Raw genomic sequence first — 21281 nt, 5'->3', positions numbered from 1 at the left:
TGAGTGCTGGAAACTGAACTTGGGTCCTTCGGAAGAGCAGCAAGTGCTCTTAACTCCTGAACCATCTGTCTGGTCCAAGCTTTAGCTTTTTGTTTGCTACTTATACTTTTTGAGTCTCTGTAGGGGGCTGGAGAGATGACATTGTATTTGGGAGCATTTATTCTTGTAGAGGACCTGGGTTCGACTCCCAGCACCCGCATGGCTCACAGCCATCCGTAATTCCAGTTCTGGGTAATCCAACTCCCTCTTCTGACTTCTTAGGGCACTAGGAATGCCACATACATGCGGCAAAAACATGTAATAGGGGCAAGAAACAGGATCGCAGGTTCCAAGCCAGCTTCGGTCACAAGGGAAATCCTGCCAAAGGGAAAGAAGTTAACAACAACTATAGGTTTCTTTAACGTTTTTAAAAATGGTGTTTTGCCTGCATGAATTTTGTGTACCACGTGCCTGGAGAGTCCAGAAGAGGACAATAGATCCCCTGTAGCTGGGATTACAGATGGTTGTGAGGCACCGTGTGGGTGCTGGGAATCAAACAGAGGTCCAGTGCAAGGGCAACCAATGCTCTTAACTCCTGGGTCATCTCTCCTGCCTACATTATAGATTTTTAAAAAATATTTTTTTTATTTATTATGTATACAATATTCTGTTTGTATGTCTGCCTGCAGGCCAGAAGAGGGCACCAGACTTCATTACAGATGGTTGTGAGCCACCATGTGGTTGCTGGGAATTGAACTCAGGACCTTTGGAAGAGCAGGCAATGCTCTTAATCTCTGAGCCATCTCTCCAGCCCAATTTTTTTGTTTTCTTAAGTGAAAGAAACAAACAAAATCAAAACCAGGGGCTGGAGAGATGGCTTTGCACTTCAGAGCATGGGTTACTTTTTCACAGGACCTGGTTGGACTCTCTGCACCCTTACAACCGGATGTAACTCCAGTTTCAGTGGATCTGATGATTCCCCCTCTGTCTTCCTTGGGCACCAGGCATACACAGGGTGCAGACATACAGGCAGGCAAAACGCCCATGCACATAAAATTAAGTATATATCAGTTGCTAAGAAAAATTCTGGGGCTAGAGAGATGGCCCTGTGGTTCAGAGTGCATACTGCTCTTTAGAGGACCTGGGTTTGTTCCCAGATCCCGCATCAGGCAGCTGCCTGTCACTCCAGCTGCAGAGATCCAACAACCCTCATACATAGACATGCACAAGCACACACACACACACACACACACACACACACACACACACACACATTCAGGAGAGCGTGGAACCTTAATCCCAGCACTCGGAAGGTAGATCTCCGAGTTCAAGGCAAGCATGGTCAAGCAGTTCCGGGACAGTCTGGGCTACATGGTGAAACTCTGTCTCAAAATAATTAAAAAGATTCAAGGGGATGGGAGTGTATGCACAAGGACTTAGCCAGTGTGTGTGAGGAACTAGGTTTTGAAGGGCCCAGACCATCACCCCACCTCCACCCCCGCTAACTCCCTTCCTAACTCCCACCTCCCCACCGCTGCTTTGGTAGTCATGACAGACTGCAGAAAAGACCCAGCAAGAAGTAGGCCTCTGACTCCAAGGATGTGCTGAGCCCGACGTTGCCCAGCCTTGCCCTAATTACTGAGAAGAAACTGCCAGGTATCCGCCACGTGGCAAGGAGCCAACCAGGCGTTAACAAGTGGACTCTGGACGTGCTTTACTAACGGTGGAATGCAGTAACGACCCCCATGGCCTCCAGGTATAGCGGCCTTTCTGTGGCTGCAGCTGACCAATCAGTCTGGGCCTGGACTATCAGTACCTCGGGTATCTGCCGTCTCCCCACTGGGTTTCCTCTATCCCACCACTGCCTGTTTAAAGCCCACGCTGCATGCCTCACAGAAGCAAGGCTCTGCTGAGAAGCAAGATGGTTTGTCTCTCCCGCTGGGAGCCGGCCATGTCTCCAGCAAAATGTCACATCTCTCTGGATCTGCCTGCCACCACTTAGTTTACTGTTTTCTGTTTCTCACCACTTCTCAGATTCCTGTTGCCACGAGAGCCTTCTAAACCCGTCCCCTCAGAGTTCTGTCTCGGGGAAGTTCGCCTACACTGCCAAGGTGTCTCCCCTGATGGCACCAGTGTGTGTGATCAGCCTGGTGCAGGGCTGAGGGTCGCAAACCCTCCTGCTTGAGATACCGAGAGAAGACAGCAGCTGGATCCAGAGCACCTGACACAGCCCAGGTCACTGTCAGATAAATGTCAATCACATCCATTGTTCCCCGGTCCTTTAATAACAGATTTGGCGATGTACATGTGCCACGACTGAGCCCGCCTCTGTGTAACTAACCCAGTGCCCTCTCCTCCCCTCACCCTGCTGGATGCAGCTCAGCCCAGAAGGAAGGACCTGGACCTGCCACAGGTGGGCTGTTGCACAGAGAAACTGTCTTCAAAAACAAACAAAAAGGAAAAAAGTAAACTCAAGAATTGTTTAAAAAAACAAAGCAAGCAAGCAAGCTCGCTCTACTTGTGGGCTGCTGAGGCAGCTCAGAGTGTAAAGGCCTTGCAGCCAAGCCTGAAGACCTGGGTTTGATTCTCAGAACCTTATTGGTGAAGCAGAGAGCTGATTCCTGTAGGTCCTATGACCTCACATGGGTTCCATGGCATGAGTGATTCCCCCATAAATAAAAGACAAGTAGCAAGCAAGCTCTACTCAGCCTTACTATGTGCAATCTGGTAGTCCCCGATGTTAAGAATTTTTTAAATAATCCAAGTAGGACTTTATCTAGTGACATGGACACAGAATGTCACCCTCCTAGAAGTCACTACCCTCATCCCCTGGTAAATAGCTGAGCTATAGGATGTGGAGATCTTTGAGAAATCTCACACACAGCCAGGAACTGACATCCACCTGCCTCTGCCTCCTAGATGCTTGGATGAAAGGCATGGGCCACCGCACACGGTGAATGCGGAGAGTCTTGGTGCTGAAAGCACCCATGGCTGCTGGGCCTGGGTAAATCCCGAGGCAGCATTCCCTGTTTTGTACATGTCACAGTTCAGAGTTGTCTAGGAAAGACAAAGGAGACCCTGGTCTTCCATGAATGCTTAAAGATTCCAAGGCTCAGACAACACTGCAAATGCTTGACAACATTGCATGCCCAAGAGTAAGTGTATATGTGTGTGTGGGGGGGAAGGTCGGAGATGCAAGAAGTACACGGATTGCCACCTTGCATGTAAACACACACACACACGGCTGGGGGTGATGCCACAGGGCTGCTTTGCCACGATTAGAAATCAAGGAGAGACACAGTATCACCTATATCAGTCAGTGCATGTTCAAGAGACGATCACAAAACACCACCACTTTTACTATGACAATATGACTCATTTGGCAGCTTCCAAAGAAACAGCCTTCCTCACCCCAAGCCATACAGAGGGTCCACAAAGTCCTTTCTCTTTGGTTCAATTCAAGAAGCTGGGGGAGGAAGACGGGGCCAACCAGGTAAGAAAAGGCTGCAGAGGCAATTGCAGCAACTTAGTACCGTCATCTGTCCAGCACTGCTTAGGATGCCGCAGCCTTTAACCTCCTGTGTGAGGCTGGGCTACGTGGGGCCCCACGGAGGGACAGACACCAGGTGAAGCCACTTGTGGGGACAGGGCAGTGCTCAGAACCAGAAACAGCCACCACTGCCCTCCAAGTACAGCACAGGACACCTCATCCTCCTGCCCTGAGGCTCGGTTCATAGGATTGTGGGTCCTCCGGCAACTCTACTCTGTACCCAAAACCTCGATTCAATGCACTAAGGCTGGAATCTTCTGCAGGCAACCTCGAAGAATGCCTAGGTCAAGGAAGAATGGTCACGGCAGCTGCCAACGTCCATCACGGCACAGGCAGGCTGAGACCAGAGCCCAGGTCAGAACCAGCCTCCTTCCTCTGCTCTAGCTTCCTTGGCGTCTAGATGGTTTACAGGAACTAGACCCTCCTCCTTTCCCCCAGCTCCCCATCCCAGATGCTGCTGTGGAGGTCTGCCGTAACACTGGCTAGGAAACAAAAGCAGGTTTCTGAAAAGGGACTGTGTGGCCAGAGGTGCACTGTCTTCGTCCGAGGCGGGTGGGGCTCCTCTGGTTTGGGCGGACACCTCTTCTCTGGGACCAGGCACAGCTTCACTTTGCAGTAGCTCAGTTACTGTACAGGTGCAAGATTTCCCTCCAGAGCTGCTCGGCCGATTGCTCTCTTGCCTTCAGGGTTATGGAACTTCAGATTCTCTGCTTACATCCGAGAGCCTCTCTCCTGAAGAATCTAAAAGTGGAAGATGGCAGAAGATGGATGAGCAACTGCTGAGGGAAGAGAAGCCCCGAGGGCCAGGCTGGTTCTCCAGCACCAACATGGAGTGTGTGGGGACTGAAACACAGGATACAGCTGATGTCAGTGAAGTAAGCTAGACATCATAATAACGATCTTAAAATTTCAAAATCCTGCAGTTGCTTCCTCTGGCCCTGTGGGCAGCTCACATTCTGCTGTCAGCCCCTGTGGCCAAGGCAGGCTCGGCGCCTCAACCTCACTGTGTGCCTGAACGCAAAGGGCTGTCCTGCCAAATACAGCAAGGCTGTCGTGGACAGAGGCATTGTGCTGTGGAAACAAAGTCTTCTAAGTTAAAGAAAGCAGTTCACGGTCACATGCTCAGGTTCTCCACAGTGTGTAATGTGTGTTTGTGGGGCACAGTGGGAGAAGAGAAGGGAATAATGGTTTGTCAAGGAGCAAGGCAGACGCTACCTGATTGAGGCTAGCAACACTGAGACGCGCCATTAGTGCAAGATGCAGAAACTGCCCTTGTCCAGCACAGTTCCCACCACTGATCATGAATCCTGATTGACTGCATGTCTGTGGGTGTGCGTGTTGGTGTGGCACAAATGTGTCTGTGGGTGTGTGTGTTGGTGTGGCACAAATGTGTCTGTGGGTGTGCGTGTTGGTGTGGCACAAATGTGTCTGTGGGTGTGCGTGTTAGTGTGGCACAAATGTGTGTCTGTGGGTGTGCATGTTGGTGTGGCACAAATGTGTGTGTCTGTGGATGTTGGTGTGGTACAAATGTGTGCGTGTGTGTGTGTGTGCATGTTGGTGCGGTACAAATGTGTGTCTGTGGGTGTGCGTGTTGGTGTGGCAGCCAGAGGCCCATCTGGACATCTTGCTCTATCACTCTTCAGCCCATCTGGTTTTCTGTTTGGAGACAAGGTCTCTCACTGACGCCGGAGCTCACCGATTTGGCTATGCCCACTACCTCCCAAGGCCCTACTAATCCTGATTTAAATCCAGCATCCAAGAGAACATGGGAGAAAACTTGTAGTTGGAGGAGTGGAATGACCCAATGGCAGCTTAGGTAAAGCTGGAGAGAGGCTGTGCACAAAGGTGGCACAGGGCAGCCTGGGGAAGCCATGTCTTACCTTGGCCTTTTCGCTTGGCTCTATGACGATGCCGTTGGTAGAATTATTTAGTTCTCTGGAGACAACACAGAGGAACTCTGCCTGATCTTCATTTCCATAGTTATAGGAGGAGCCAATGCTGATCAGCTGACAAAACAGGAGGGCGGTGACTGTACACCCATATAAGCAGGGGCTTAATTAAAACACTCAAGTTCCGGGACAGGTGTGGTGGCGTACATCTTTAATCCCAGCACTTGGGAACTTGGGGTGCAGAGTTAAGCAGATTTCCCTTGAGTTCAAGGCTAGCCTAGTCTACATAGTTTCAGGGAAGCCAGGGTTATTTAGTAAGACCTTATCTCAAAACAAAACAAAACAAAACAAAAAAACCAATCAAACCAAGGAAAAATGCACCCCAGTACCACACGAGTCCTACCCTCCTCAACTGGACTGTGCAGTTTTATGCTTCCAAGGGGGCAACCATGGTCCAGGGGAGTAAGTGGATCCTAACCCAGGTGTCCCAATGGAGAAGAAAAGTCTGAGTTCCCTCCTGTCCTCAGCAGCCCAGAGGCATCAGGAGCGTCAACACGGTCACTCCATGTCAGCATGAGGAGTATTTCTGCCAGCATTCCCATCAGCCCTGCCTGCTCCCACTGGCTCTTTTTCCAGACCAGACTCTACAGCCACCAAAGGCTACATGCCATGGTATTTTAACCCTTTTGAGGAAATAAATTTGGCATTTAACTCTAAATTGGAAATCTGCAGCCGGGCGGTGGTGGCGCACGCCTTTAATCCCAGCACTCGGGAGGCAGAGGCAGGCGGATCTCTGTGAGTTCGAGACCAGCCTGGTCTACAAGAGCTAGTTCCAGGACAGGCTCCAAAACCACAGAGAAACCCTGTCTCGAAAAACCAAAAAAAAAAAAAAATTGGAAATCTGCATACGGAGAAACTTGGCAGAGAACAAATGTGGCCTCATAAGTGCAAGGCCTGAAGCTGGGACAAGTCTGGGCACAACATCCACTTCATCATCCACACCTTGGAGGCAGTAAGAACAGACCCCCCTCCTCCAGGACATTAGCGAGAGTCCATATGAGGACTAGAGGGCACCTGCCTAGACCGTAAGAGGCCATGGTTCAGGACTATGAGAACACTAACAGATAACATTTAAAAATTATCCACTACCTTGGCAGAGAATAGATTATGTGTCAGAGAAAAGAGCTGTGATAATAGGCCCTAGACCCATGTCACAGGGCTGGTTCTGCCTCCAGCTATGAGCCCACAGTGCTTAGACAAGCTGCAGCCTGCGCTCTGTAAGGGAGCTTCTGGAACAGTTCAGTTGCCTCTCAACTCCACACAAAATCTCATTCCGGTGAGCTGAGGCAACAGAAAACGAGCTAGGCTGCCATCTAATGGAAGAAATGGTAAAATTCAGGTCCCAGGGACTTTGTTTTCATAACCTCTATTCTAAGCACAAAGCCAAAGATGCGCTGGGAAATGACCCTGGCCCGTGCCTGTGTCTGGTCCCCTCCTAGCACACCTGAGGGCCACACACCCGGAACTGTAAGCTCCTGTTGAAGTCAGCCTTCTTTAAGGCTCACGGAATGAAGTCAGCACGGCACTGTAGAAGGGAATGCCTGAGGAAAGGAAGGCAAACGGAGGTGCTTGGGGTCTGTACTCCATGACCCTGGGCATTGTGAGTTCAGACTCTGGATGTGAAACCAGAAACGAGACCCTCCTCCCAGCTCCTCATAACCACCACGTGCTGCTGACGTACACCAAGGAGCTCTTTCCTAATCCTGAAATGGGGTTCCCGCCTCACCCACTCCCACTCCCAGGGCTACTGACTGGCTGGTTGTGACTCCCTGGGAGGAGGAGGGGGCACTGCTCTTTGAGAAATATACCTGTTCGAATTTCCAGCCGTCAGACATGGTGGAGACCATCTGGGTGAGCTCTTCCTCTTGACACTGCAGGACCCTGTACACATGCTTCACGGGGCCCTGCAACAACAGGCAGGCTAGGACAGCAACACAGGGACCCCACATGGACCCCACCACCCGCAGCTGCCTCAGACCACCCACTACCTCTCTCTCCAAACAACTGTGGGTTCAGTGAGAACTCATCAGCTACAAGAACAGAAAGCAAGCCCCAAGGACACGAATCGATGCGTCCAATAACCCTGAACTCTGGAGGGACAGTTGTGTGTGCAGCTGTGTTGGCACACTTAAGAGCAAGCTCTCCCCAGTCACTTGGAGCAGGAAAGTCACATGGTTTCTAAGTGTTTTCTTTCTTTCTTTCTTTTTTTTTTTTAAGATTTATTTATTTAATGTGCAGTTGTGTTTTGCCTATATATTCTGTATGAGGATGTCGGATCCCTTTGAACGGGAACCACAGACAGGTGTGAGTTGCTATGTGGGTGCTGGGAATTGAACTTGGGTCCTTTGGGAGAGCAGCCAGTGCTCTTAACTGCTGAGCCATCTCTCCAGCCCCTCTAAGTGTTTTCTATGTGATTTGGATGCTAAAATGCACACCATATTTTGATGCTTCGTACTGGATATAAATGATTATGGGAATGACCTTTTTGAAATTAAAAAGATAAATTTATGTGTATGTATATGTATACCATGTGTTTCTGGGTGCCCATGGAAGCCAAAGGAAGATGTGGGCTCCCTTGGAGCTGAAGTTACAGGTGGCTGTGAGCCACCCACACAGGTGCTGGGACCAACTTCAGTCCTTTGCCACATGCACTCTAAGCACTGAGCCATCTGCTCAGCCTCACCCTTTCTCTTCTCAAGAAAGGCTCTTACTATGTAGTCCCATCCTGTCCTGTCCATTATGTATAGCAGACTGGCCTTGAACTCAGACCCATCTTCCTCTGTCTCCCAGGTGCTGTGATAATGGCACACACCACCATGCCTCACAAATTTGTTCAAGATGTCCTGGAACACACTATTTATCCCAACCTGGTTGCAGGCTCCTGATTTTGCCCCTGCCTCAGTTTCCCATGTGCTGCGATTACGGCATGCTACCTGACACTGGCAACTGCATATTAATGTATTATCATATCAAGGAGAAAACACATACTGTACAAACACTCATTAGGTTCCCCTTTGCTGATGCTACCAGGAAGCTGGCAATGTTTAGCAGTGCACTCTGGTTACAGAGGTGTGGGATAACAGAAAAGAAACATTTACTTATTTGTCTGTATTCCTGGCAGAGCTTCCCGACCCCTTAGGATTTCCGAGTAGCTTTGGTAGGCCTGGAGCACATTTGTAATCCGAGCACTCAGAAGGCTAAAGCTGGAGGACTGAGAGTCCAGGCCAGCTGGGACTGCACAAAGAGGCTGCAAGTCGAAACACAGAAATAAAAAAGTGTCTTTTGGGACTGAGAGTGCGGCCTCAGCAGCAGTCACCATCTCGTATTTGTGAGGTTCCCTGGGCTCCACGCCAGGCACCTTAAAAGACAAAACAGTAAGCCTGGTGATGCTGGCGCACGCCTTTAATCCTAGCACTCAGGAGGCAGAGGCAGGGACCTCTGAGTTTGAGGCCAGCCTGGTCTATAGAGCGAATTCTAGGACAGCCGGGGCTAAAAAGAGAAACCCTGTCTCAAAACAACCAATAACAAACAAACACACAAAGACAAATGATTAACACGAGAACAACCACTGCACAGTCCTAAGAGGGAACATGTCCTTCTCTGAAGACACAGACAGTCCCCTGACAATTCCCCTTTGGTTCTCTCCATAAATCTACCCACACATTTTAGAAACAATCAGGTTTGTATACAAAATTCAGAGCATCCCAAAACATCTGTGATACTGGCCAAAGTCCCTAGTATCTAAGTTGCCATTAATCTCTTTTTCTCTTTCAGAGTCAGCTTTCCAGGGCTTCAGAAAGAACGATTAATTACCCATATACACACGGGACAGAAGAGTACCGCAGAAGGTGTCAGCTTAGGGCCCCCACATCTTAGGCTCTGCCTGAATGCCTGCCATGTACAACTGACAGTATGCACACTGAAGGAGGTGTATCTGGACATCTACATAGCCAAGAGTACCTTAGAAGCATGAGGACACAGGAAGATGGAGCCTCTGAATACCAACTCCTCTCAGAGTTCACTCCATAAAAAGGACAGACGAAAGATCAACCAACATCAAAAGGTCTTGACATTCCTGGAACAAAAAAGCTTCCAACTGGGTATGAGTCCTAAGCCTTCAGAATCTAGAGGACTAATTAAGTTAATTGCTGCCATCAAATGGAAATCTTGGATGTTCTCAAGGACTCGATTAATGGCAACGAGTGCACAACATTTGGGTTCTGTGATCTGGGTGGTGTCAAGTTATGTAATTCAGGGTAACATCAACATTTCTACTAAGCAATCAAGTTGATTTTAGAATGTGGGAAACTGGGGATAAAGCTAGACTTCAGAAACATCTAAGCCATTTATTTATTAAATATCTACAAAGCAAAATATGCCTGGAAATGTAAGACAGCAGAGACTAGAGAACACAGACTCCTGTTTCAAGTATAAATCTACCTGTGAACATCAATAAGAGGCCTTCTAAGCATGGGCCAGAATAAGTCTAGCTCTGCAGACACCCGGAGGAAAGCGGCTCAGCAGTTCTGACGGCCTTTCCTTCAGTGTTAACAGCCAAGGCTATGACATGAAGGAAAAAAGAGCCACCACTGGGATCAGGTGGGGTAAGAAGCAACTGTGCCGTTCAGACAGTGGCCACGGGGGAGCACAACCGGCCTGGTGCTCAAATCTGGAGTTGCCATTTCTTACACACAGGAAAGGCAGAATCTATTCTCTTCTGCTGGGCTCCACAAGGACCTTCTGTTACAGAATCGCAAGGGCTTCACACACGACAGTCGCTGCCCACTCACGTGATGAATGACATGGGAAGCAGGCTAAGTCTGCTCTATCACCTGCCCGCCTCAACAGTAGATGTTATCACATCTACTGAGGTAATATAAAAATCCAGATAGTGTGATTTTAAAAAGAGGCTGGCCATCTTCTCAGCTGCACAATTCATACATTTTTTTTGCAAGCAGCCTTCAAAACCTGATGTGAGGTGATCACAGCTTAAAGATGGTCCCAGGACAGAAGAGGAGCAAGTGAGACTGGGCTCTCATACTGAGGGAGGCAGATGCTCCATCAGCAAACAGGCTCTGCTGCAGAAGGGAAGGAGATCAGTCTGGGCTACAAGCTGAGAACAAGCAGTGGGTCTAAACTGGCCGGGGGCCATCCCAATACCCCCTGTGAACAGTAACTCTCTATCCTAAGGGGTGGGGCTGTTCTGTTATCTCTGCTATCTCCTCAACTTCCTCACTTTGAGCCATTGTGGCCCTCTAGCTGAGGAGAAGGGCACTGTTTTCATAACACACACACACACACACACACACACACACACACACACACACACACACAGAGAGAGAGAGAGAGAGAGACAGACCGACCGACCGATCGACCGACCGACCGACCGACCACTGGAGAGGCTGTGCCCCTAGCAGTTCCAGACACCTTACTTGTGAAGTTCTGTTCTCATTGTCTCGTATCCTTTCCTTAACCAGCCGCACGAGAGATGCGATATTGTAAAACTCTGCTTCTTCCAGCACACCTGGAACAAGGACCAGACCGGTCAGACACGTGTGAGCTCACTGGGGTAACAGCAAGAAAAGACTTGCAGAGAACTACATTCTGCTGCTGCTGGTGGCGCACCACTCGGGAGGCAGAGGCAGGCAGATCTCTGTGAGTTCAAGGCCAACCTGGTCTACAAGGGAGTCCCAGGACAGCCAGGGCTACACAGAGACACCCTGTCTTGAGACACACTTTCCCCGACAAACAAAAAAAGAATTGCATTTTTCAAACACAAATCTCATCTCCCTTTTATTCTAGGAAATTTAAGGTATTTGGCTCTGCCATATAGGGCATGACCATAAACTAAATAAAACAGAAATTTTCTTTGCCTCCCATCTTATCCCTCCTGCTTCCTCCTGGCACCTGCTCGTTACTACCCACGTGCCACCCAGTTCCTGTAACCTGCCATACTGGGTAACACCTGACCTTGCAGTGTTTACCTCTTTTCCCTAAAAAGGGCTGGTGGATAGGTGCATTTATAGAAACTTAAGAATATAAGAGACTTTTTTTTTTTTTCTGAGACAGGGTTTCTCTGTGTATCCCTGGCTGTCCTGGAACTCACTCTGTGGACCAGGCTGGCCTTGAACTCAGAGATTGGCCTCTGCCTCCCGAGCGCTGGGATTAAAGGCATGAGCCACCACACCTGGTTTAACAGGATAATTATTATTAGCTGAGCAAAATTAAAAGGGCATCAGGGCTAGGCAGTGGCAGAATGCTTGCTCAGCAAGATTTGATCCCCAGTGTGTATGTGTGTGCGCGCGCGTGTGTGTGAGCAATCAATGTCTCTTCTCATGGTAATCAAAGTCAATGATCTCAGAACAATTATGGAATATATAATCCTACACTAGGAAAAAATATTCTAATGACCATTATCACAACTGATAAACCGGAAAGAAGATGCAGATCAATATTAAATTTCCCGAGATGTTAAGTAGGGTTACGCCAGGTTCCTGTTTTCAGAGTAATACAGGGATTATTATGGGATGAAATCTGCAATCTATTCCCAAACATTTTAGAGAATTCTCAGGAAAATAAGGAAGAAGAGAAAGGAAGTAGGGATGACTGAAAGGAGGAAACAAAATTCAGTGATAAAACATAATTAAAATATAGTGTTTTTTTTGTTGTTTTTTTCCCACTCTCAAAACAAGGTTTCTCTGTGTAGCCCTGGTTATCCTAGAACTCACTTTGTAGACCAGGCTAGCTGGAACTCACAGAGACTCACCTGTTTCTGCTTCCCGAGTGCTGGGATTAAAGGGTGCACTACCACTGCCTGCCTATAATTGTTTTTAAAATTACTTTTTAACCGTTATTTACTTTTGTCAAGTGTGGTGGGCATCCTTTAGTCCCAAGGGAGGCAGATGAATGTCTGAGTTCCAGGTCAGCAGGACTACACACTGAAACTATCTCAAAAAGCAAACAAAGCCATTCTCATCCATTTAAGTATGAGTGGGAGGGGCATGAATATGGAGGTCAGAGCACCATCTGCTGTAAACCGATTCTCTCCTTCTACCATGTGGGTACCAGGGACTGAACTCAGGTTATCAGGTCTGGCAACAAGAGCTGTCGGCTGCTGAGCCAATCTTGCTTGCTCAACATAAAGTAGTTTTTATTAAAGACATAAAAGACTGCAAGCCAGGTGGTAGTGGTGCACCAAAGCTACAGAGAAACTCTGTCTCAAAAAACAAAACAAAGCAAAAACCAACCAAACAGTCAAATAAACAAACAAACTGTGAGGCAATAGTTGATAGAATAACCAGCACATGGAGTCATCACACATTTTCTATTACTAGTTGTTTGATAGGATAACCAGCACATGGAGTCATTACACATTTCCTATTACTCAAGTATGGATCTGAAATAACTTTTTTTCTTCTTCTTTTTTTTTTTTAGTTTATTTCGAGACAGGTTTTCTCTGTGTAGCTGTGGCTGTCCTGGAACTTGCTCTGTTTACCAGGCTGGCCTCAAACTCACAGGGATCCACCTTCCTCTACCTCCTGAGTGCTAGTTTTTTTTCTTTTTCTTTTTTTAAAGGTCATTTATAGACTCCTTTCATGGAGAAAGAAAGAGAATGAGCAAGAACTCAGTTCCTCTCGTTACTGACCACCATCCTCGTTAACGAAGCAGTTTGCCATTACAAGCTTTCCTATCCAGAGCGTTTAGATCCGGGATCCTGGATTTAGGAAAGGACTCCAAACTTCCCTGAACGCCTCCAGAGAGAACAGATAGGCCTCTACATGGAGGACTAGACCCACTTACAATCCAAATGCCCTACAAAGCAGACAAGGCAGCTGGAGACCCAGCTGACAATGAATTAGGTCAGCTGCACAGCTTCACAGGGAAGCATGAGACCAGAGCCTTAAAGAAATGAGGTCAGACCTTTCTTAATATTATTTTTGCAAATCCAAAGGAAAATGAGAAAATAAAAATAACTGACTGCCAGCGATGTGGTGCTTCAGGCTACGGGCGATCACTGCCAGTGAATAAAATCAGTTCTGCAGGTTCAAAAGCCTAAAGCAGCCCGCAAACCAGAGAAACTCAGGTTGCCACTACAGCAGCTGAACAGAGCCCAGCACGGCCTCCTCCAGGCTTGGAGGACAAGCCCCAGGAGCTGGAGGCATCCTGCTTACTCCTCCGATGGTGTTACACCTGCACAGTCCAGTGGGGACCCCAGACAAACTCAAGTCTGCAGAGCAGCTCGAAGGGGCTGGAAGTCTGGAGCCGCCCAGTGAGGTCTCCTTACCTTCTTCTGCCAACTCCTTGGTAATGATGAGCTTTCCATGTCGGAGGTAGTTTAGGATAGGACCAAAGTAGGTGGGGTCTCTGTCAATCAGATACGCTCCAGTCTCGTCCTGTCAACCAAGCACAATCAGGCACTGTGAACCTGTCAGGAATCCTTCCTAAACCGCACTTCCTCCCACTCTGTCAGCGCACTCAGGCAACTTTCACCTTGTGAGTTGGGAAACGGCCGTCAGGCGCGGTGGTCCATCCTTTAACCCCAGCTTTGCTTTGTTTTCTTAAAGTGAGGCTGTTTTGCTTACGCTAGGCTACTGGCCAGAAGGCTGGCTTTATATAATTTCAGGTCGGCTGTCACAGGCGCACAGTCATCCCCGTTGCTAGGCCTTTATCTGCTGGGCAGACATAACAGCCTTTGATCTCCTGCAGGATACCAGTTACTAACGAAGGACTGAAGGAAACACCACAGCTGAGTGTGCTGAGTATTTTGCTTCTTCAATGCCCTTGGACTACATTCCTAACTCTAAGAAAACCTCCGTTCTGTTGGCAACTCTCCTGAGCCCAAGGCCAACACCAGTGGGAGTCCGCACTGCCAGCTGTAATCTCACACACCCTATTCTGTGCCCAGAGGAAGCGTGGTACTGCCAGGACTTGGCTCTGGGCAGCTTTAATCCTACTCATCTTTACAGTAAAAAAAACAAAACAAAAAAACAAGAAACTGGCTTGTGTGGCCATAAGGAAGATTGAGGGTATATAAAAAAGAACTTCCTATAAACAGAAGCCTTTAGTCAGGATGGCTTAGGTTCCCATCAATTCGGTATCGGAGAACAGATGAAACTGTTCCGTGTTTATGCCAAGTCTAACTCTGTTAACCACGGGAGCGGCTCTATGGCATGGAAGGCTACAGCCAATGCATCTGAGACTCAAAGACGAACCTGCAAAAGTTACACTTCAAACTGGAAATGAATGACATGTCTTGCCACCCCTCAACCCTCCACCTTGTCAAACAGAATTCCTCAGTCTACTCATTTGCTGAGTCCTAACTGGTCGGTCTAGATTTGCATGGCAAAAGCAACCATCTTTCCAAGGAAGTCATTTACTTCTAAAAATGTACCGAAACAGCGACTGTTACCACATACAAGTTCTGGGACCAGGATTTTAGGAAAGCCGTGCAACACCGCCAGGAAGCACCTCCTGCAGCGGTGGACGGAGGTGGACGCTACCTGTCAAGCCCCAAGTTTTCTATCACTTTGTCCTGGGAAAGTGACAAAGCTGTGGTCGTTCACCCTGACCCAGTTCTGAAGGCATCTGGCACCAGCAACGGGGGCTGCACGGGAGCCAGGGGAAAAACTCGTGCAGATATGAGAAGGTGGGGTCCTTGGGAGAGGCAGCGAACGTGAGGGGAATACTCAGGGGGCTCCCGTGGGTGCAGGTGGACGGCGCCTGGAAGGAGTTGCTGAGCAAAGGGCGGGGTGCAGAGGGATGCTGGAGTGTGCCCGAAGATGGGGAGAATGGGGAGGGGAGCTCCTTCTGAGGCCGCAGGTGCCAACCCGGGGGACAAAAGTGGACTCGAGCGCGGGTTTGCAGGGCCTGCTGGAGGGAAACGCGTCCCAGAGACCCAAACACCAGCCTGGAGGGGGGGGTCCCACAGCCCGGGGGCGCGCCCGAGGGCGGGGCGCACCTTGTCCGAGTCCAGCTCCGGGTCCTCCTGGCAGCACAGGCGGCAGAGGAAGGACTTGGGCTCCCGGCCTAGGGTCTGCCTGGTGGTCACGAAGTAGGTGCCGCCCACGTTGAGCCGAACCCAGCGGGCCGCCCCGCCGCCCCCTACCCGCTCCGGAGGTCCGGGCCCCGGTTCCAACGTCTGCGCGACGGCGGCGCTCTGGCGGCCGTGTCCGCGGGGCGTGGGGCCGGCCGGGCGAGGGCTGGGGGGTCCGCGGCCCGAGCTGCCCCCGTCGCCTACCGCACTCCCGCCACCCCCTCCCAGCCCCGCCATCGCCGGGTCCAGCTGCAGCTCCGCCATCTTGGGCCGCCGCTGCCCGCCCGCCACCGGGCCGGCCCATTCCTCGGCAGGGAGAGCCGGGCCGGCCCATCGGCGGGGGTGGGGCAGGGGGAGAGGGACGGGAGCGCCCCCAACCAGCAGGGACCCCGATACGCAGGCGCTGCGCCCGCCTTTATGGGCGGGACTTCCTCAACCTGACTGCGTGCTCATTGGCTAACGTGTAAGACAAGGCCCGTCCATGGCGCTTTCGGATTCGCCGAAGGGAGAACTTCCGGCGATCCACTTCCGTCCCTTGCTGCTGGAGACGGCGCACCGCCGGGGTCGGTGAAGGTGAGTTGGGTTCGCGGTATTGGGTCTGATCTCCACGGGCATTCCTGCCTTAGCTGCTTCCAGACCTCGCTCTGACGCTCGTTCTACCTCCGCGGAGGACGTCGGGCCTTCGAGCTGTCCCTCCTGCGGGCCAAGCGCCCGAGGTCACTGCTTTGCCCTGCTCACCTTCGCTGCAGGGCGAGTCAGGGGCCTGGCTATGACTTGGCCAATCACCATTGATTTAGATGTTGCCCCAAACCGTGTCTCACACTGTGGCGAACTCAGGAGGGTAGTTTATGGGCTAGGGAACCATCCCATAGCCATAGCGAATGCTTTCTGAAGGGGCAGGACACCTGGTAGGCTGCAGCTACGTCCTCCCCTCCCTGTGGCGTGTTCGTGGCGTGTTCTACAATGCCAGTGTGGCTAATACTGAGGTTTCTCAAGTTCGTTTGCCGGCTGGTCGAATAGCCACAGGTCATTCCCTACTCTCATGATCTGTTCTAGGCGCAAGAGATTAACCGGACAATAAAGTCTGCTCTTGCGGTCCCCTCGTGCCTAGGAAAACACATGCGTTCTCTGCCATCTTCAGTTCACCTGACAGCTGCCTTAACCTCCCTCCTCCTAGAGACGGAAGATGTTATAGGAGGGAGGGAGGGGACTGGCATTTGACAACTTTGATCGTTAAGGTATCCCCCACATCGCCTGGAATCCACTCAGCTTGTACACACGGTTTCCACTTCACAGCCCTCTGATTGTAGTGATTTCCTGTATTTTGTCTTGTTTTGGTTTAAAGACAGCTGCAGTCACTTCTCTCACTGTCATTTGTGTAAAAATGCCTCTGAAAAGGCAAGGCGTGTGTGCTGTGGGCAGTATGACACGAATATGAAGGTTTGAGTGTATGGTAGGGTTGCGAGCCCCTGACGTCTGTGTAAAACTCGGGCAAACCGATGCTCACAGTTTCACATTATATTTTAACAGCTCTTTCCCCCAGGTTTTGTCTGCTCTTTTTGAAGCTTTGTCCAATTTTCTCTGTCAGATGTCTGTTTGGTGGAGAATCAGTGGCTCAATCACAATTGTTAGTTAACTTTGGCATATAGATGTCCTTCAGCAATGTTTGCAAAGACACATGGAGAGCAAAAAGTAGAACTGGGAAGGGCAAAGGGTTGGGATAGAGGAATGGTCGCCGTCTAGGAGAAAACATGTTTATATTCTGTGTTTCCAGCCTGAACTGAGAAACTCAGCTGCCCGTTTATGATTTATCGAGGCAGGCTATCCTGTATCCCAGGGTGGCCTTGAACTCACTGTGTAACCAAGGATGACTCTGAACCTATGAGGTGCTGGAGGTGGAACCCAGGGCTTTGTCCGTGCTCAGCAAGCATTCTGACAACTGATCCACAAGTCCTAACTTCTTTAGCTCTTGTGTAGGCCACCAAATGCTTAAATGATGCTTATCTGTCTCTTAGAGGCTTGTGTTTCCCTGGAATGCTCTGCTCCGGGTTCTCCAAAGGCACCGTTCAATTGGACCTGTTCTGTTCTCTAGGATCCCAAGATGGCCGGGCGTAAACTTGCTCTAAAAACCATTGACTGGGTGTCTTTTGTGGAGATCATACCCCGAAACCAAAAGGCAATTGCAAACTCCCTGAAGTCCTGGAACGAGACCCTCCACACCAGGTCAGTGTGTTGTGAGAGACGCCCCCTATACTGTCACTGCACCGAGAAGCAGTGTTCTGACATCTGTTGCATGTGTCATGTATGTGAGCGCACACCTGCCACTTGGTGTGCCATGGGGCACACGTGCATGACAGGAAAACGTGTGGATGTTGGCCCTCTGCCTTCTCCACCGTGTGAGTCCCAGGTATTGACCACACGTCCTCAAGTTTAGCAGCTGAGTGCTGAAACCCACCCAGCCGTCTTGCCAGCACAACCTCTAATCGTCTTACCGAATAAAGAAATTGACATGATCTGTGGTGTCATTTTTGGGGTGGCTTTTCAGAGAAAAGTGTGCTGAAACTCCAGATAAGGACGAGGGAGATTGTTGCGTGAGTCGTGTCTGTTGCTTGTGGATGTGTCCTGACTTTTACTTTTCTGTATGAGCAGGTTGGCGAGTCTGTCTGAAAAACCACCAGCGATCGACTGGGCTTATTACAAGGCCAATGTGGCCAAGGCTGGCTTGGTGGATGATTTTGAAAAGAAGGTGAGCCTTCAGATAACTTAACGCTCTGATTGGTCAGAGGCCTGTGGGTGGGGGAAAGTGGGTGTGGGCAAAGCTCTGTAGAGTATTAGGGTCCAGTCACTCAGCAGGATAGGGTAGCCTTGCTCCTGGGAACTAGAGGGCTGCCAGGGCTAGGCTAGCCCTTCTCAAGTTCCCTTTTAGTCTCTTACCTGCCTCCTTTTCATAAGCTTCTTTCACTTCCTGGCCCTTCTGTCGCTCTCTCCTCTTAAAAGAATTAGTTTCGTGTGTTTGGGGTTTGCCCGCATATATTTCTGGGCGCATGCCTGATACCAGAAGCTTGATGAGGACATCAGGTCCTCTGGAGCTGGAATCACAGACTGTTGTGAGTTCCTATATGGGTGCTGAGAATTAAACCTGGGTCCCTTGGAAGAGCAGCCAGTGCACTTAACCTCCGGGCCATCTTCTCAGCCCCATCAGTGATCTGTCTTCTTTTGATGCTTACACATTAAATGTCAAAATCTGAAGTTCATTTGCTTATTCATTTGAAGATGCTTCTAGAAGGCCTGCTGTATGTAGTGTAGCATACACTGCCAGGGCTGTAACACTAGACATTCTGCTAACGACCATGTCTACTTTCATAACGCAGACATTCCCGCCAGTCAGCCCTTGGGTTTTGTGTGAAGAAAATTTCTAAGGCCGCAAGGTGCTAAGTGGCTGCTCTCAGTCCAGTGATGCTTTTAGAGGAGGAACCAGCACTTGTGATAGGAGACATGGAAGGTTTTTCTGGGTGACTAGTGACAGTGCTGGGGAGACCGTCCAACCCCTTTCCACCACAGTGCCAGAGCTTGGAAGGGATGGGTGTTTTCATATGGTCTGTAAGGAGGAGAGGCTTCCAGGCCTGTGGGCTCTTGGTGCGAGGGTGACTGCTTTGTTCTTGTTTGTAGTATAATGCCTTGAAGATCCCGGTGCCCGAGGATAAGTACACAGCCCTGGTGGACAGCGAGGAGAAGGAGGATGTAAGCAGCGGGCACGTTGTTTTCCTTTTTCTGTCTTTGTATGTTTGTTTGTTTTTTCCCTCCAAAATTTTCTTGTTTTTTGTAAGGTTTCACTGGGTGGCCTTGGTTGGCCTCACAGTCTTGGTGATCCTCCTGCGTCATCCTTCCAAGTGCGGGGATTATAGACGTGCACAGCTATGACCAGATTCTGGAGCTTCTTAGTTACTACTTTCATTAGTGGGGAGGGTAGACGGTGAATTAATTTGTCACAGTGTGGTAGGAATCAAGAGGAATGGTTGCAGCTGGGCGATGGTGGCGCACACCTTTAATCCCGGCACTCGGGAGTCAGAGCCAGGCAAATCTCTGTGAGTTTGAGGCCAGCCTGGTCTACAGCGGAGTTCCAGGACAGGCTCCAAAGCTACATAGAGAAACCATGTCTCAAAGAAAACAGAAAAACAAAACAAAAAAATTGCAGCAACATGAATGAATCTAAGACAATGAGCCTGGGTCTGGAGGTGCACACCTTCATACCCAGCCCTCAGAGGGCAGAGGCAGGTAGATCTCAAGAGTTGGAGGCCAACCAGAGCCACACAGTGAAGCTCTGTCTTTATAAATCTCTAGAAAATGCAACAAATCTTTAGTGACAGAAGGCCTGAGAAGAGAGGTACTTGGGGAGAGCTGGGGTGAGTTAACAGGCGTGTCGCTGGTTTTGAGTCTGTGAATACACAGCCTGCTGGAAGAACCGTAGTACTTGCGTCTCGGCGCCAGTTTACGGCCAACACATCTGTCACAAGCAGGACATCAGTTTTACAAGAAATCCATTCAGCATATACCTGTGTGCCTGAAAATACCTCAGGTCAACATCGGACCTGGCCCTAGGGTCATGTGACTTGCCCCAACTATCCCGTGACCAGTCCTAAGCTGTTTTCCTGCCTGGCCGCTTTGTGGGTGTTGGGAAGCTGTGGTTCGCCCCCTTCAGAAGCACTCTAGGTCAGTGCGCTCTTAGACGGCAGTGGGAAAGGAGCAGGCCGGAGCTGCTTGCACCTCGGGTCAGGATACTGTTTGGTTTCAGGACAGTTGCTCCTTTCTCTTACAGGTGAAGAACTGTGCTGTGTTTGTGTCTGAGTCCCAGGTCAGGATCCAGGAGTATGAGAAACAGGTGAGGATGAGCCACAGCCTCTGTCGCAGGTCGTCTCTGGCACCCTGTGTCACCCTGTGTCACTGCCCTTCCTTGGATTCTTGTTTTGCTCTTGGTGGCCTTGCCTGTTTTCTCTAGCTGACTGACTTCTGCTCTTTGTAGCTGGAGAAGATGAAGAACATCATCCCCTTTGATCAGATGACCATTGATGACTTGAATGAGATCTTCCCGGAAACCAAGCTGGACAAGAAGAAGTACCCGTACTGGCCTCATCAGCCCATCGAGAACCTGTGAAACAGGCCAGGAGGGAGCCAGCCCTTCATTCCAGACTCTGGACATTAAAATAAAGCATTTACATAGCGCGGGGTGTCATCTTTCAGTAGGTGAACTCTTCTGAGGTGGCCCCACCGGAAGCACTTTGTTCTGTGAACTAGTCATCCAGGGGCAGCCTGGGGAACCAGTTACTGTGGCCTCACGGCTGCTGCAATTGAACAGCAGAGCCCATGACCACACTATGGTGAGGACAGCCTCTGCATGTGCGTCCTGGCCCCTAAATCGTACACAAACAAAATGGAAAAAAAAGTTTAGGTGGTTGGAGGAGACAGCCCTGAAGTAGGGCCTGTGCCTAGTGCCCAGTGCTGAGCTGCCTTGGGGGTTCTGCTGGAATCACAGGCATCAGGGCTGTAATGAGAATTAATGAGGAGCCCGGGAAGTTTCTAGATACCCAAGCACCCCATCTCATCTGTAGGGACAGCATGGCCACAGAGGGTTCACATGCACAGGGCAGGATACAGGTGCTTCAGTTAGGCAGCAGTGACTGGCTGAGGATCAAGTGGGCTGCCAGTCCCGTAATGTAGGGGTGACTTGATGTGGTATTCTGTTCCGGACATTAAAGGCCATGCCAACAGACCT

At 49.9% G+C, this 21281-nt stretch overlaps 2 protein-coding genes across 3 annotated transcripts; one reads left to right on the top strand and one right to left on the bottom strand.

Annotated features, from left to right (window-relative positions):
• Positions 1-3317: 3317 nt before the first annotated feature.
• On the bottom strand, positions 3318-15900 carry Kctd2 (potassium channel tetramerization domain containing 2). Of its 2 annotated transcripts, XM_057775611.1 has the most exons (6): positions 15437-15898; positions 13763-13871; positions 10911-11002; positions 7287-7382; positions 5410-5535; positions 3318-4270 (listed from the first exon to the last, which is right to left on the bottom strand). In XM_057775611.1, exons 1-6 carry the CDS (start codon positions 15773-15775, stop codon positions 4241-4243), a joined length of 792 nt encoding a protein of 263 aa, XP_057631594.1. In that variant the 5' UTR covers positions 15776-15898; the 3' UTR covers positions 3318-4240. The 2 variants fall into 2 exon arrangements, with proteins under 2 accessions (XP_057631594.1, XP_057631595.1); XM_057775612.1 differs by lacking the exons at positions 3318-4270; positions 5410-5535 and adding an exon at positions 5542-7019 and having other exon boundaries at positions 15437-15900.
• A 55-nt stretch (positions 15901-15955) lies between these two features.
• Atp5pd (ATP synthase peripheral stalk subunit d) lies at positions 15956-20729 on the top strand. The gene is made up of 6 exons (XM_057775636.1): positions 15956-16084; positions 17604-17734; positions 18161-18257; positions 19181-19252; positions 20328-20390; positions 20532-20729. The coding sequence occupies exons 2-6, from the start codon at positions 17613-17615 to the stop codon at positions 20661-20663; spliced, it is 486 nt and encodes a 161-aa protein (XP_057631619.1). The 5' UTR covers positions 15956-16084; positions 17604-17612; the 3' UTR covers positions 20664-20729.
• Positions 20730-21281: the final 552 nt, after the last annotated feature.

The sequence above is a fragment of the Chionomys nivalis genome, chromosome 7 (genome assembly GCF_950005125.1).
Source record: "Chionomys nivalis chromosome 7, mChiNiv1.1, whole genome shotgun sequence".
NCBI classification, from domain to species: domain Eukaryota; kingdom Metazoa; phylum Chordata; class Mammalia; order Rodentia; family Cricetidae; genus Chionomys; species Chionomys nivalis.
This window is presented reverse-complemented; position numbering and strand designations above follow the sequence as displayed.